Here is a 16,611-nt window from a genome sequence, read left to right as displayed (position 1 = left end):
TCAGAACGATCTGACCAGCGTGTACATTATGTTAAGAATATTCCAATGTACGCCTGTGTCAAACAAGGTTCATAACGTTTAATGTAACACTGTTATAACAGTTTTCCTTTGTCAGTTATTGTCTGTGAAATGTGAAGTGCTTAAAGGGCTGCTCTCACGAACTCTGGTTTTCAGACGCAACCATTTAGTGGATAACACTGCCATCTTCAGATGGGGATGCAGAGTTTCATCATCATCATCAGTGTTATGAAATTGGAAATTACCTCTCATGTCATTATAAAGGACTTTTAACTATACGAAAATCCATCTGGGCAGAAATTCAGACAATGAATTCAACATACTATTTTGACTGCTGACTAGGCCTACTGATGTTGAAGCTCCTCTTTCTTTGTGGCAGGTGCATCTGTTATTTTCAAGACCGACCAATCACCATCTAGTTTATTGTTCATTGCGGTCTAACGTCCAATAGCTCTCCTCTTTGTTGCCTTGGGTATTAACTGGTTTACGACTGCGGACAGACAGACGCAAATAGGCCGGGTTTTAACTAATAGGGCCTAGTTTAAAATCCGTATTTACTTGTTCAGTTTCAATATACCATTAAATTGCATCTGTAGTTTTGCAAAATAATCGCAGCCTGAGACAAGCGATCGGAGGTGAATACATCTGAAGATAAAAATAAGTAACTAAACCGGATAGCTAGTTCATGCTAGCTAAGTTACATCGTTGGGCGCCAGTCTTTTCGTTTGCCGAGATTGCTAGCTCTGCACGTTTCATTGTTGTTGTTGTTAGCGACCGAGCTTGCTAACTGCTAAATTTCAGCATTACTTGCTAGCTACAGTTTTTAGCTACAAGAAAGCAACCAGGCATGGCGGAATTCCTCGAAGATCCGTCGGTTCTCACGAAGGATAAGCTCAAAAGTGAGCTCACGGCCAACAATGTCCTTCTTCCCAGCTCCGAACAGAAGAAAGATGTCTACGTTCAGTTGTACCTGAAGAACTTGACCGTTCTGAACAAAAAATGTCCACCATCTGTAGACACGTTCTCCAGTGATGAAGAATTGCCTGCCCCTGTAGTCTCCAACAAGAGCCGATCTGGAAGAGTAAGTAATGAAATATGATGTTATAAATGGTTATTACAGTGCTATGAGTATGAATTGATATTGTAATGTTAGTCATAATGCATGAAATCACTAGATACCTGTGTTGTAAAATGATGGTTGCCTTTCCATGTGATGTTATTTCAGTTAAATATCCACTTCCTATTTTCTTCCCTCCTACTCATGCCTTAAATTGGTTCTCTAATGGATGTTTGTTTACTAGATAACGTTATTTAAGTCAGAGATAGGCTAGTCTTTGGTCTCTATTAGATAAGCTAATTAACCAGTCTATGTATTGACACCCATAATCCATCAATAGAAAGCTACCAGGAAGACAGACAAGCCTCGCTCAGAAGAAGTGGAAGTCACAGACCTCACCGATGCAAGTTTAAAAGATGAGCTGTTGAAGCATGGAGTCAACGCTGGGCCCATAGTTGGTGAGTCCTGCTTATATCTCTCACTTGTCTAAGGTGTCCTCCTCTTCTTCATCTGCACTGATCTGAGAAGAGAAGTGAAGTGAAAGCGAAATGGTAGAAGCCTACTGAGGAATCTGCTTTCAACTCTTCAGTTCTTTCAAACCTGTGCAGATGAAGGGAAGGAGGCGAGGAGAGGAAGCCACTTGAGACTATTGAGGTGCGTGCACCAACAGACTCAGACAAACTGAGAGATATCTTTAACGACAGTTCACTTCATCCCAAACTGGTTTCCCTTGCCTTTCCCTCAGGCTCCAACAGGAAGCTTTATGAGAAGAAGCTTCAGAAGCTACTGGATACACCTACAGCTGAGACTACTTCCAGCCCACCTGAAACTGCCAGAGTTACTGCTGTAGCCAAGGCAGATGGCAACCAGAACGGCAACACACACTCTGGCCAGTACAGTGACAAGGAGGAAGGTGAGAGCAATCATCTTACCACTGCACAAGAACATGCACCATTAATTAGGCAGCACACCTAAACAAATAATGTTAATTCAGGGTTGGGATCAATTCCATTTCAATTTAGGAAGTAGGCCTAAACTGAAAAGCAATGAGGAAAATGTTCATTTCAGTCTACTTCCTGAATTGAAATGGAATGGATCCTTTTTACTTTATGATGTTTGACTGTCAGTTTAGATGCCTTGATTCTCACTGACTCGTGTTCGCTTTACCTGTGCCAGATGAGATAGCTACTGCTCCTGAACCAGAGGCTGTTCCTGTTGTGGAGCAGCCTGTGAGGATCGGAGGGAAGACTCCTGTCACTGTTAGGAACAGCAGCAGATGGAGCAGTAAGGTAAGCCTTCAAGTTCAACTTTATTTTCCATATAGATACATAATACATAAATAATAATAAAAACATCTTAAAACATGCAATGGAAATCAGGGCTCTCACATTAAAACTGCTTTCGTTTTCAACAGCAAGAAAGTTCAGCACAAATATGTACAAATAACATTATCTTGCACCCATAAACTCCAGCCTCTCAATCATCTGTTGTTATTGTCAATGTTCACAGCTACAGGTGGTGGAGGTGAACCTAGCAACTGGCGACCAGACCCCTAAGAAGACGAGGGAGAATGTTGAAGAGATTCTCGCTAATGAGATCCTTTCACCCACAGGCATCAGGTAAGTCTGTTGACATTTCACTTCATCAGCAAAGTAGCCTTGAAGAATGGTTGTTTTGTATAGAAAGATTAAATATCATTTTGGAAAGGTAATGCTCTTTCCAGTAGGCCTGGCACAATTACTGTATAACCGTGTAATCCACAGTTATAAATGAAGACTGTCATGAAAATAAAATAACCGTCATAATCTTTTTTTTTTTTTTAAATGAACAAACAAACAGCTGACTGAAGTCTGGACGGCCGGACATTAGTGTGGTTGAGTCCGTTTCTGCGGTAACATGGACTCTTAACAACGTGATTAAACTTTGTTTCTCCTTGCTGAAACAAGCAAGGTGTTGTAGCAAACAAGCACACATAGAAATGTGCCAGCAAGGTGCAGCAGCACACACAGAAATATAATCTATGGTAGTACATGCAGTCAGGAGCAGAGGAGAGGAATACATTTGTGTAATCTTGTATTTTTTTTGCTGTACTAAATCAAATCAAATTAAATTTGATTTGTCACATACACGTGTTTAGCAGATGTTATTGCGGGTGTAGTGAAATGCTTTTGCTTCTAGCTCCGACAGTGCAGTAATATCTAACAAGTAATATCTAACAATTTCACAACATATACCCAATACACACAAATCTAGTAAAATAAAATGTATGCACTCACTAACTGTAAGTCACTCTGGATAAGAGCGTCTGCTAAATTACTAAAATGTAAATGAATGGAATTCAAGAATATATACATATATGGACAAGCAATGACAGAGCGGCATTGACTAAGATACAGTAGAATATTATAGAATAGAATACAGTATATACATATGAGATGAGTAGTGCAAGATATGTAAACATTATTAAAGTGACTAGTGTTCCATTTCTTAAAGTGGCCAGTGATTTCAATAGGCAGCAGCAGCCTCTAATGTGCTAGTGATGGCTATTTTAACAGTCTGATGGCCTTGAGATAGAAGCAGTTTTTCATTCTCTCGGTCCCAGCTTTGATGCACCTGAACTGACCTCGCCTTCTGGATGATAGTGGGGTGAACAGGCAGTGGCTCGGGTGGTTGATGTCCTTGATTATCTTTTTGGCCTTCCTGTGACATCGGGTGCTGTAGGTGTCTTGGAGGACGGGTAGTTTGCCCCGGTAATGCGTTCGGCAGACCGCACCACCCTCTGGAGAGCCCTGCGGTTGCGGGCGGTGCAGTTGCCATACCAGGTGTTGATACAGCCCGACAGGATGCTCTCAATTGTGCATCTGTAAAAGTTTGTGAGGGTTTTAGGTGCCAAGCCAAATTTCTTTAGCCTCCTGAGGTTGGAAAGGCTCTGTTGCGCCTTCTTCACCACACTGTCTGCGTGGGTGCACCATTTCAGTTTGTCAGTGATGTGTACGCCAAGGAACTTGTAGCTTTCCACCTTCTCCACTGCGGTCCCGTCGATGTGGATAGGGGGGTGCACCCTCTGCTGTTTCCTGAAGTCCACGATCATCTCCTTTGTTTTGTTGACGTTGAGTGAGAGGTTATTTTCCTGGCACCAAACTCCCAGAGCCCTCACCTCCTCCCTGTAGGCGGTCTCGTCATTTTTGGTAATCAAGCCTACTACTGTTGTGTCGTCTGCAAACTTGATGATTGAGTTGGAGGCGTGCTTGGCCACGCAGTCATGGGTGAACAGGGAGTACAGGAGGGGGCTGAGCACGGACCCTTGTGGAGCCCCAGTGTTGAGGATCAACGAAGTGGAGATGTCGTTTCCTACCTTCACCACCTGGGGGCAGCCCGTCAGGAAGTCCAGGACCCAGTTGCACAGGGCGGGGTTCAGACCCAGGGCCTCGAGTTTAATGATGAGCTTGGAGGGTACTATGGTGTTGAATGCTGAGCTATAGTCAATGAACAGCATTCTTACATAGGTATTCCTCTTGTCCAGATGGGATAGGGCAGTGTGATGTCGATTGCATCGTCTGTGGATCTATTGGGGCGGTAAGCAAATTGAAGTGGGTCTAGGGTGACAGGTAAGGTAGAGGTGATATGATCCTTGACTAGTCTCTCAAAGCACTTCATGATGACAGAGGAGAGTGCTACGGGGCGATAGTCATTTAGTTCAGTTTCCTTTGCTTTCTTGGGTACAAGAACAATGGTGGCCATCTTGAAGCATGTGGGAACAGCAGACTGGGAAAGGGAGAGATTGAATATATCCGTAAACACAACAGCCAGCTGGTCTGCGCGTGCTCTGAGGACACGGCTAGGGATGGTTATATCGGAGACTGCGGTCATTTGGCTGGCCTATTTCCACCATCCAAAATTCCATGACCTTCACAGCCCTACTGGTATTTAAGGCAGTAGATGTAATTACTTTAGTCACTCACCTCATCCTCTAATTCCTCTCTCCCCAGCGCCAGCTGCAGGCGACCGATTCGCGGCGCGGCGGGCCGACCGGTGAAACCCAGCGACTACTGGCTGAACGAGTCTCTCTTGGAGCGCTCCATCTACACAGAGTCCTATTCTGAATGCAGCTCCTTGGGCTCAAACGCGCCGGCCAGGCCCGGCTTCCTCTCTGTCCTGCTGAAGCTCATGGTGCTCATCACTGTAGCCGGGTCCATCTACTTCGCCATTCAGCACCTCGATGCTGATCAGGTTCAGTCCTTCAAGGGTTTGCTAACCGACGCCAAGGGTCTCCTAAACAGCGCTAAGGGTCACCTGTGTAGCACGGTTGATAAGGTGGTGGATGCCGTGGTCGATAATGTGATTGTGCCACTGGGTATCGGGGGAGGCAGCAGCCAAAGTGCAGGAGCAGAGAGTGGCGGTAAGTAGGCAGTGCACCCTCTCCACCCTGCTCCCTTTGTTTTGGGTATTTTTTACCGTTATTTTACCAGGTTGTCCAATTGAGGTCAGAACCCCGTTTATTCAACAGACCACCTGGCCACTGCTCTGCCATCCACACCTCACTAGCTCACCACACCCCCTCCATCGCATCCTCTGGTCACCACCAACATCTTCACCTTTTTATACATGGTTACCCACCTTGAAGGACTGACTGACTGACTTTTAATCTGGGCTGGTAGACTATTACCCTGTCCCCTCCTTGTTCACTTTTCCTCACCCCTCACCCCACGTGAGGAGAGCAGGGGGGGTATTCAACCCAACCAACACCAGCTTCCTGGAAAACCAACACTGTCTTGCCGAGACAGTCTGAATAGACTTGTTTTTATTATGAAGTTGTTTTTAATCATAGTGTGAAGTGTATTTTGTGTATTCTTTGTGTGTGTATTTTTCCCTTATGCGTGTAAATAGAACTCCCATGTGATATAGAGAGGACAGACAAGTCGTATGCATGGTTGTAGTTTTTGAAGGATATGTTTGTAGTTTTTGGAGTGTCTGTGGTGCCAGGCGTTTTTCTGATGGTGAAGTGCCTGCACACTGTTAGCACTTAGTGCCAGTGTAGGGGTCAATTCCATTTAGTCAATTCACAAAGTAAACAATTCCAAATTTTCCTCATTAAAAAGCATTGAAGAGAATTGGAATTCCAGTGTACTTCCTAAATCGACTGGAATTTAAATGGAATTGACCCCAACTCTGCTTAGTGCCCTCCCACTAATTCAAGCACAAAGAAATGCTACTAATTACGGAAACATTTACAAGTATTTCTGTATGGATTTTTGAATATACACTAGTAGTAATAATAAAGCTAGGTAGAATCATTTGTTGAAACTATGAATTGAATGGTGCTCAGGTCTATTCTAATCTGCTCTAAATTAATCTGATCAGTGCTGGGAGGAGTGATAATGTCCAATAGTGTAAAGTCAGGTCTCGTCACTGTATGAGGAAAACCCCTTATTTTCAAGTTATAAAGGTCATAAAACTGATTTTCTTTGGATAAATTGCTCGTTTTTGGTATATGCTGCAGTAACTAAGTAAGTGGTCTGACCGTTGAATGGCTCATCATGGCACCTGACTTGAGGGGCCGTGACCAAATCCCAGTATAGCTTTGTGAGTTTGTGTGAGTTTACGTACGTGTTTCATTTAGTAGTGATTTGTTGTGCTAGATTCCAGATCCTCCTGTCCTATCTACAGGGTCATGATCAGTAGGGCACCGTAGCAAAATGGGCATAATCCTCTCTGTTTTAATGTGTGTTTTCCCTGTTTGTTGCCTAATGAACATGACCCAAGACTGGCTGTATTTTTTTAGTGCACCCACACTGCCCTTCCTAATGGTTCCGCACACTACTGATCTGGGAAGAATAACGTTTTTGCAAAACGTAGTTGAGCAAGTATACGAGTTAACAAAGTATTCAATTTGGTTACTTGGACTATAAATAGAAATGTACTCTGCCTCATGTACACTTCATCGTCATAGAAGAGGTAACACTAAAGGGGACAATAAAACAATTGACTGAGGAGAGACTAATGGTAATATTGATAGCAACTTAACTTATATTGACCATTCATTGAATTTTGTTGTCAAGATGTTGAAATGTTTGTCCAGTGTTTAAAATAAGTATTTTTTATTGGTGTATTTTTCTAATGTGAATTGTTAATGTTTGTCTTTTGTCGAGGTGAAAGTGAAATGTCCAAAATGTTTAAATGCTATCCTAAAACTGAACCTCTTTGTTGACTTGTGGTTACACAGGTGAATATATTAAATATTCAATGTTTTTTTACTTTGATCAGGCAGCTAGCTTCCCATGGATGGACAGATATGATGGGGATTGTGGGGGTAAGGATTTTTAATCTGTTTTTATTTGAAACAGTATCATGAAATAAATGTGGTAATTCAATTGTCTCCCCGTGGTTTTCTCTATTGAGGCAGAGTTTGTACACTGTTCGATGGACAGCTACTGTACTGATATCTGTTGGTGACGATTATGAGAACCCTTGTCTTGCCTGAGACCGGAAGATTTGTGTTGGCTCTCTGAGGTAATGCCTAGGATTTAGTTCAGTGGGTTAACAGTCTTGTGGTGCGCACTGTGTAGACGCCCACAGTCGAACCCAGTTGGTCACATGCATAAAAACACCTCAGAGGGATGCTCTTGTTTGAGAATATTTCAACAAAAACTGAAAACATTCACGCATAGGGAGATAAGCATCCAACTCAAAGGTAAAATAAGAGTGTTGAGTGGCATCTTTCAACTTGAATGTGTGCCTGTCACAAAGGAAAATGACAAATCAATTAATGAACAACACAAAAAGGACACAAATTGCCACCTGGGGCAATCAGAGACCTAAGGGATTTAATGCAGAAAAGCCTGGTATAGGTAGGATGCCACAGAGCGCAACACAAAGACACCAAAAGAGCGGAACTGACGTATCCTCTTACCTCATGTGACGTAGCTCTCTAGCACCCTTAGAACGGAGACTTGACATACACGACGGTCTCTACGATTCACGGGTGGTGAAGGACGGCGGCGCCATTTTGCGACTGAAAGCCTGGAAGTAAAGAACATACATAGATACCTTTTTATGAATTTATACTTTACGTAGTAACACATTTGTTGATGTGGGAGGCATTTCTCAAAACAATAATATTTGTTGCTACAGCAAGGAGAAGCTAGAAAATGTTGGCCTGCGAGCTAACGTAACGTTAGCACCTAGCTAACACTCAGGCTAGCCAGCAGGCTTTTGTGTACCAACTCTTGCTTTATCGCTTTAAATTAACAATTGTATGTTGAAACAACTTACATGAAATGTAATTTCCATGCTAAGTTGGCCAACTGTCTAACTAAATATATTTGATTTGTTTCATCTATTTTTTTTGGTAAAGCTAGCTAACCACGTTGTCTTTATCTGTGCCCCACAGCCACCCTTAAGGAACAATGTACCCCAACGCGTTGACACAGTTGGCGCGGGCGAACCCCTTCAGCGCGCCCCTGTTCACTCTACAAAAAGCCGAGGAGCCATCACAAAGCCTTGCTGCCGAACATGGACCAAGCAAACGCACATTGGCTGCCGCTGCAGTGGCCGGTAAGAAGAGGTGGTGTATGTTACTTAATATTAGCCAGCTAACGGTAGCTAGCTTGCTAACAAAGTCCTCAACGAATTAGCTAGCTAAATAGGGTTGATTGCTAATATTGCTAACTTCTGAATCCGCTGTTTTTACTAGTCCCATTGCGGTATGGGTTTATGAACGAAAGCCAATTGAACCGTCTCTTTTCACTCTTTACTTATCAGTGATTACACCCATGTCTGTATTTTTGAATTACACCAATGAAGGTTAAGTCATCTGGGCCCAGTTTTTCTAAAATTATCTGCCCGGATTTCGGCTATAGGATTAAATGCACAGAAATAGAATGAATAGAACAGACTAATCATTGACATGGATGGGGACTCGCGTTCTATTAATTATATTTCTATTCGTTTAATCCTATCCAATAGCCGAAATCTAGATAACCTTTGAAAAACTGGCCGCTGAACATCAGGCACAGACATTTTTGGTTAGCTTTTGGCCTCTACACATTCCCTTTACACTTCCTTTTGGGCAAGGCCTTGCAGTCATGCATGGAGGACACTGAAGGGCAGAGTTTTGTAATAACTAGGCCAGTAGCTATGACAAAGTCTACAGATAAATCTAGCTAATTAGATAATGTAAATAGGAATCCAGCTCATACTATTGCCAAAGCCCAATCCCCTTTATGAGGACTGAAGCTACAATGCAAATCAAATTTTATTTGTCACATGCGCCGAATACAACAGTGAAATGCTGTTGACCTTACAGTGAAATGCTTACTTACCAGCCCTTAACCAACAATGCAGTTTTTAAGAAAGAATACCAAAAAAAAATACAATATAAAATAATACGAAATAAAAGTAACAAATCATTAAAGAGCAGCAGTAAAAATAACAATAGTGAGGCTATATACAGGGGGTACCGGTACCGAGTCAATGTGCGGGGGCACCGGTTAGTCGAGGTAATGTGTACATGTGGGTAGTTATTAAAGTGACTGCGTAGATAATAAACAGAGAGTAGCAGCGTTGGGGGGGGGGGGGGGCAAATGCAAATATTCTGGGTAGCCATTTGATTAGATGTTCAGGAGTCTTATGGCTTGGGGGTAGAAGATGTTTAGAAGCCTCCTGGACCTAAGCTTGGCGCTCCGGTACCGCTTGCTGTGCGGTAGCAGAGAGAACAGTCTATGACTAGGGTGGCTGGAGTCTTTAACAATTTCTCTGACATTGTTAGACCTAAATGGTCTCATGTTATCTATAGACCTGGCACAGGTAGCTAGCTAATTACAAAGTAAACACTGTAACAGCCTAGGGGTTATTTTGTTGCAAAGAAGTGGAATAACACATGGGGGCCTAATGTCATGGTTGAGTTGAAAGAATAGTGTCATGAAGACTTGCGTATAGGGGCTTGCACTGGGTGTTACCTGATCTCCTTGCCATGTGAGTTTGGAAGTCTACCCATGACTAAAGGTCTCATTATGGCCTTGTCCTAGGCTGTGCTACTTGTTTTGACAGTTTCCTCCCTTTAGTCTATCAGTTAGTGATTTTAATGTCAACGTGTGGCTTCATTACACTTGACACTCTCAAATAGATAAGACGGATAGGCTACCGTTTACAACCCTCCTCAGTTTACGTACTATGGAAGATAAGTTGCCCCTTAACTACATGTACTCATACAAAAGGAATAATCGGCTTTAACGCAGTCATGAAGGTGATTCTGCTCTCCAACCACCGTTGCTAGACTGTCGAGCTGAGGTGTCGGCTTAGAAAGAATGTGAGGCACCAGTTATAGATTCAGTACATTTGTATTCAGGTCTCTGCACCAACGACCCAACTAAAGAGTAGACCTAATACTACAGTGTATATTCACATTGTTTCCTCTTACATGTGTGAAAGAACCCCAATTCACTGTCTTTTCCTCAGAGGGGGACAGTTGTGAGTTTGGCTCGTCGCATTATTTCATCATGTGTGGCATCGGTGGGATCCTGAGCTGTGGTACCACACACACAGCAGTGGTGCCCCTTGACCTCGTCAAGTGCAGGTTGCAGGTCTGTGGCCCCGACCAGGGGTTGCATGGCATGGATATTGTGCTGTGGATACCACTAAGACGTTGACATCCCAGATAACAATATTTTCTGAAACAAGACTACATCCCAAATAACTTGTTTGTTTTTTAGCAACGGTGTGATGTGTTTCCACTAATATGCTGGGGGGAAACAGCCAGTTATCATTTGATTTGCATGCTTGAACTAGAGATGTATTGTTGAGTCCCGAGGTGCTAAAATGACTTAAGTCGAAGTAAGTCACGTGAGATGTGAAGCTTTGACAGAATGTGAAGCTGGCGTTCTTTAACTTTATGGTATGACTCCTAAATGGTACTGTCAGGCGCTTGCCCTTTCTCTGTGTCCAATCAGCAATTTGATACTGTACCCACATTCATTCAACATCAGTGACCTTTAGCCTAGCAACAACTGCAGTAAAATCCCTAGCCAGGACAGGACATCCTCCTTGTTACAAACTGGAGTTGGGCCTAAAAATCCTTGGCCAGTATTCCCGAAGCGTCAGTGTAGGAGTGCTGATATTAGGATACGTTTCCAATGAGATTATTGACAGGTGGGGACCTGATACTAGATCAGCACTCCCAACTCTGACACTCGATGAATAATGGCCCTGGTATGGGAATAGAGGAATCACCCAAACACACCTTTTATTATTGAAGATTTGTTTTGTGCTATTACTCTCTTTACAATAAACATGAATGACTGTCGGTGTCAAGGAGAGCAAATTCTCCACTGTGCTCGAGGGTATAATGAAGAGGGAAAAAGCCTAGAAAGCGTATTAGACAATCCATTGTTAACGTTGTGGTGTGAGACACTCGGCATGGCTTAGAAGTGATGTTGACTAACAGCATGGTGTGTTGTCTGTCTCTTCTGTATTGTGTTTGGTCTGCTCTAGATTCTGATGTTAGCTGCGAGTTTGGCTCTAGGAAATACTATGCCTTGTGCGGCTTCGGCGGCATCCTCAGCTGCGGGATCACACACACGGCGGTCGTTCCCCTTGACCTGGTCAAGTGCCGTCTGCAGGTCTGTATATCCGCTGGTCAGGATTGCATCCCAAATGGCACCTTATTCTCTATATAGTGCACTACCTTTGTCAAGGGCTCATAGGGCTCTGGTCAAAGTAGTGCACTATGTAGATAATAGGGTGCCATTTGGGATGCAGTTCTAGTCTCTGTGACCAATGTGCTCTGCTGCGCTGGAAGAATGGAAACATTGCAGTGTTGAGGGTGAATTCCATTTCAATTTAGGGAGTAAATTGGAATTCCTGATTTTAAATGGCATTGACCCCAACCGTAATAAATTGATAATACATATTGAGTGTTATGGCCCTGTAGTATTGAATGCATTTCCCCTACAGGAACCCCACAGCACTATTCCCCCCCCCCCCTAAAAATCATTATCAGTTCAGTTTATAATGTACGTTCTGTCTCCAGGTGGACCCAGACAAGTACAAGAGCATCTTCAAGGGTTTCTCCATCACCATTAAGGAGGACGGCATGAGAGGGCTGGCTAAGGGCTGGGCTCCCACCTTCATTGGTTACTCCATGCAGGGTCTCTGCAAGTTTGGCTTCTATGAGGTGTTCAAGATCACCTACAGCGACATGATCGGAGAGGTCAGTAATGTAGTAGTGCTCATCGGTGAGACAAAGGCACTCTGCTGCCCTTATAGCCTACTGCACTACTTTGAACAAAAGTAGTGCCGTATATAAGGAGTAGGGCGACTTAGCCAATATATTGATTCCTATCTGCTCGACTCCTTCTCAACTATATCGGACCTTCTTCGCAAGGACATTGAATGCGAGGAATCGAGTAAAGATGAATTGCGAAAGACCCAAAGAATAAGGTCGTCCTCTCATAATGTTAACTCATCGGATCTTTCTCAATTCATCTTTCTTCGATTCCTTGCATCCTCTCGCCTGCTTCTCAAAACGCATTGAAGAAGGTCTAAGGGATGGAATCTTGGACCTTCTTTTCCAATACAGCTGAGGAGGAGGCAAGGAGATGAGATGCGAGGAGTCTTGGAAAGACTAATGGAGATGATGATTTGCTCTTGACCTCCTACCCTCCCTGTCTGGTGAACCCAGGAAAACACCTACCTGTGGAGGACCTCTCTCTACCTGGCTGCGTCTGCCAGTGCGGAGTTCTTCGCTGACATCGCCCTGGCCCCCATGGAGGCATGTAAAGTGCGTATCCAGACGCAGCCTGGCTACGCTAACAACCTCAGACAGTGTGCCCCCAAGATGTTCGCCGAGGAGGGACTCTGGGCGTGAGTACCCTACTGAATCAGCCGGTCACATTTAGCCACCTCTGTCTTAGCCCTAACCCTTCTATGTTTGTATATCTGAAGAGTCTGGATTGGTGTAGTCAGTGAAGTGCTGGTGCTCTTTCACCATATTGCTTCTACCTTACAGATCTGCAACCATCGAAGGGCTAGGGCCGAGGGGGAGGGAACACATTGGGACCAGCCGAATTACTCTGGCCTTGTTTTGTAATGACTTAGAATAAACTTGGCCCAGAATAAACTCCTCAATGAGGAAGAGGTTTCAAAGTCCAACACGCTCCTTAGATCCACCTCTGGGGGGCGCTCCTGGTCTGTTGAGTCTGCTATCGCTCTCTCTGAGTGCTGACTGCAGCTCCAGCCCAGACGCTCCCAGCAGCTTTCTGGCTGTACAGTTGGAGGTGCTTGAGTCATTGGCGTGTGAGAACAGTCTACCTGCTCCCCAGCCCACTCCCTGCACTGGCACCCTCGCTGGAAAACTACCAGTGCAGACAGGCTGGGGAGCGGACAACTTTTACATGTCCCTACATAACTTTACTTACATTTTCTTTACACGGGTCATAGACCATTTGGTTCCTGTTTCCTATACCCAGTTTAAGCCTACTGCTGGTCTTAAATGCATGCTCAATGAAGAATCTATTAAAACAGCTGTTTAGTCCAGAATTAGATTAAAGGTCCAACGCAGACGTTTTTATCTCAGTATCAAAAAACCTTAGTGTGATTGCTTTCAGTTAAAATTGTCAAAAATAAACTAAAATAGCTTCTTAGCAAAGAGCAATTTCTCAAGCAAGAATTTAGCTAGGACTGTCTGGGAGTGGTCTGAGTCGGGAGGGGAAATCTGAAAACGAGCTGTTATTGGCAGAGTTTGGAACGCTCTTATTGGTCTAACTAATTTACCGACTGGTGATGTCACCAGGTAGGTCAAAACCCCATCCCACCAAAACAGGCTGAAATTTCAGATGGTCTTTTCAAACGGCTCTTACACTAAAAGAGCATTATTATTTTCGCAGTATTATTCCATCCTCAGTCTGGAAATGTATATAAAATGGAGGACAGTCAGGTGTTTTGACTGCACTGGGCCTTTTTTAAATCCTGGTGTGGGAAAAGTCAATAACACAAACAAGTCACTCACGCTCTGCCCCTTGCCACTGCTCTTTAGCTTCTACAAGGGTGTGGTCCCTCTGTGGATGAGGCAGATCCCCTACACCATGATGAAGTTTGCCTGCTTTGAGAGGACCGTGGAGCTGCTGTACAAACACGTGGTGCCCAAACCCCGCGCTGAGTGCTCCAAGGGGGAACAGCTGGTCGTCACCTTCACGGCCGGATACATTGGTGAGTCCACAGTTTTAAAGCGTTAGATGGATCGTTTTGTTGTTGTTGTTGTTAGACTTCCAACCACAAGTAGATACACTGGATATTAAATAATTAAAGATGAGTTTTACAACTGGTTTCCGTTGTGTATAAGGTGTAGCCTATAACTTTACTCCTAAACCATAGTCATCCAAAATGTATTTTTTTTTTCATAATCGATTCAGGAATTCCTACTTTCTCTGATATTTTCTATGTTGGCCTAATCACATCCCTGATGGTGGTTCTCTTCTCTGCAGCTGGTGTGTTCTGTGCCATCGTGTCCCACCCTGCTGACTCCGTGGTGTCTGTACTGAACAAGGAGAGTGGCAGTACCGCCATTGGAGTGCTCAAGAAGCTCGGACCCAAGGGTGAGGAGTAGTACTGGATTCCTCTTATCAGAACCCTCCCACCCCCCATATCCTTTTCACACTACCGAGACGTACCAAATCGCGCTGTGCTGACGCTGATATTTTCCGTTCACCTTGTTCGTTCCAGCAACTTCTATTAACTATGGTGGATGTGTAACAGGCCAGCTCAGCACAGCTTGGTTTGGCTCTGTAGTGTGACTCGCCCAGTAGGATCTTTCAGATGGAAATCTATTGTGTAATAGAGGTTTCCAACACGCTCCTTAGATCCACCTCTGGGGGGCGCTCCTGGTCTGTTGAGTCTGCTATCGCTCTCTCAGAGTGCTGACTGCAGCTCCAGCCCAGACGCTCCCAGCAGCTTTCTGGCTGTACAGTTGGAGGTGCTTGAGTCATTGGCGTGTGAGAACAGTCTACCTGCTCCCCAGCCCACTCCCTGCACTGGCACCCTCGCTGGAAAACTACCAGTGCAGACAGGCTGGGGAGCGGACATGATTCAGTATCTCCTGCATCATCCAAGTACCACCATCAGACATTTGATTTGTTGATATTTTTGATGTATATGATGTAACATAAAGTTACATTTGACTTGAGTGTAAACCGTTGTGTTCTGTCGCTTTCTGTTCCTTCCTCCTTTCTGTCTCGTCAGGTGTGTGGAAGGGTCTGGTGGCCCGTATCATCATGATCGGCACCCTGACCGCCCTGCAGTGGTTCATCTACGACTCTGTCAAGGTCTACTTCCGCCTGCCCCGTCCCCCTCCCCCAGAGATGCCCGAGTCCCTCAAGAAGAAGCTGGGGATCACAGAGTAAAGAAACAAAATGGCAGCCTTATCAACAAATATCTATTCAAAATGGCGGGCCTTATCAACAGCAATATAAGATGGCGGCCTTCAAACAACATATCCTTAAGTTAACATCCACACAGCACACCGCTCTCTGCCTGCTGTAGTCACAGCTGTCCTGTTCTGCCTGTAGCCCACCTACCCTGGTCTGAGCTACTTCAGCATGTTACGTTCAGAGAGAAATATGCTATGTAGAACAGACATGCCTCTATGACATGTAGAATAAAGAATCATGTTGGCTCTATTCGTAGCGTTTCTATCTGCGTCGTTCCAAGACGTTTTCGTACTGAACATGGCCCTGGTCAGCAGGAGTGAGGTCCATTTTTCAATTAGATTCCAGAAGTAAACTGAAATTATAATTTCTTAATTTAAAATTGGAATTTCAGTTTCCTTATGGAATTGTTTGAATTGAAATAACTGAACCCAACCCTACTGGTCATAAGGCACACTGAAGAAATAGGGAGGAGGGTTCCCTCCTTAGAGGGAAGGCAATGCCACAAGTGCAATCAGGTTAACACCCGACCGCAGTTGGTTAATGTTACAATAAATAAATGAAAATGTGGAAACGTCATTTTATGACTTTGTTTTTGAAAGGTGTGTGTGTGTGACTGATTGTGGAAAGTAGTTCAATAGATGTTTTATGCTTCTTTAAACTGATCATTGCTTGCGTAGTTAGATTTTAAAAAATTGTGGCCCCCACCCCCATCAAAGTTGTCCATCCCTGGTGTAAAAGGATGAGTGAGGCCCAACTCATTTGTGTTGTTGGGTGGGTGTGTTCATCCCCATGTCAGAGGCTGGCCCTGCCCTGGAGGAGGAGACGGTCAGTGTAATTAGGGAAATTTGCTGCCGCCTGACATGACCAGAAATACTGCAAGACAGACCGGCAGGAGAGCCAGGCGTGCCCCCTCTTATTGTTGAGCCACTGGCAGAGGCAATAAGTAGCAGACAGGACATCAAACTAGGGAAATGTATGATATGTCCATGATGTCCTGCTTTTAGCCTCTGTCCCTGCCATAGTATCAGTTAGTGAATTGTGATAAGACCGTGGCTATTCCGCAGTTTGGAGACCTGACAACTATCCCACATTTTCTGTTCAGATGGTTGACCACAG

The 16,611-nt window shown here is 44.2% G+C and overlaps 2 protein-coding genes across 2 annotated transcripts; both read left to right on the top strand.

Moving 5' to 3' along the window:
- The first annotated feature begins 525 nt into the window (after positions 1-525).
- On the top strand, positions 526-7,451 carry LOC311135125 (lamina-associated polypeptide 2, isoforms beta/gamma-like). The gene is made up of 6 exons (XM_084169020.1): positions 526-1,099; positions 1,416-1,533; positions 1,821-1,988; positions 2,252-2,364; positions 2,585-2,694; positions 5,065-7,451. Exons 1-6 carry the CDS (start codon positions 866-868, stop codon positions 5,480-5,482), a joined length of 1,161 nt encoding a protein of 386 aa, XP_084025146.1. The 5' UTR covers positions 526-865; the 3' UTR covers positions 5,483-7,451.
- Positions 7,452-7,983: 532 nt separating this feature from the next.
- Positions 7,984-16,071, top strand: LOC311135126 (solute carrier family 25 member 3-like). The gene is made up of 8 exons (XM_084169021.1): positions 7,984-8,101; positions 8,466-8,629; positions 11,564-11,691; positions 12,102-12,281; positions 12,753-12,934; positions 14,106-14,278; positions 14,554-14,664; positions 15,308-16,071. The coding sequence occupies exons 2-8, from the start codon at positions 8,482-8,484 to the stop codon at positions 15,466-15,468; spliced, it is 1,083 nt and encodes a 360-aa protein (XP_084025147.1). The 5' UTR covers positions 7,984-8,101; positions 8,466-8,481; the 3' UTR covers positions 15,469-16,071.
- Positions 16,072-16,611: the final 540 nt, after the last annotated feature.

The sequence above is a fragment of the Coregonus lavaretus genome (genome assembly GCF_964263955.1).
Source record: "Coregonus lavaretus genome assembly, chromosome: 9".
NCBI classification, from domain to species: Eukaryota; Metazoa; Chordata; class Actinopteri; order Salmoniformes; family Salmonidae; genus Coregonus; species Coregonus lavaretus.
Note: the sequence above shows the minus strand (reverse complement) of the source record. Positions and strands in the feature narration are given on the sequence as shown.

What these genes read in the sequence shown, in the direction of transcription:
- LOC311135125 (XM_084169020.1), top strand. Translation starts at nt 866, where the DNA reads ATGGCGGAATTCCTCGAAGATCCGTCGGTTCTCACGAAGGATAAGCTC. An exon ending in GTACAGTGACAAGGAGGAAG is followed by an intron (nt 1,989 to 2,251) that starts GTGAGAGCAATC and finishes TACCTGTGCCAG; the next exon opens with ATGAGATAGCTACTGCTCCT. An exon ending in CTTTCACCCACAGGCATCAG is followed by an intron (nt 2,695 to 5,064) that starts GTAAGTCTGTTG and finishes CTCTCTCCCCAG; the next exon opens with CGCCAGCTGCAGGCGACCGA.
- LOC311135126 (XM_084169021.1), top strand. Translation starts at nt 8,482, where the DNA reads ATGTACCCCAACGCGTTGACACAGTTGGCGCGGGCGAACCCCTTCAGC. An exon ending in GGCTGCCGCTGCAGTGGCCG is followed by an intron (nt 8,630 to 11,563) that starts GTAAGAAGAGGT and finishes GGTCTGCTCTAG; the next exon opens with ATTCTGATGTTAGCTGCGAG. An exon ending in CTTCACGGCCGGATACATTG is followed by an intron (nt 14,279 to 14,553) that starts GTGAGTCCACAG and finishes TCTTCTCTGCAG; the next exon opens with CTGGTGTGTTCTGTGCCATC.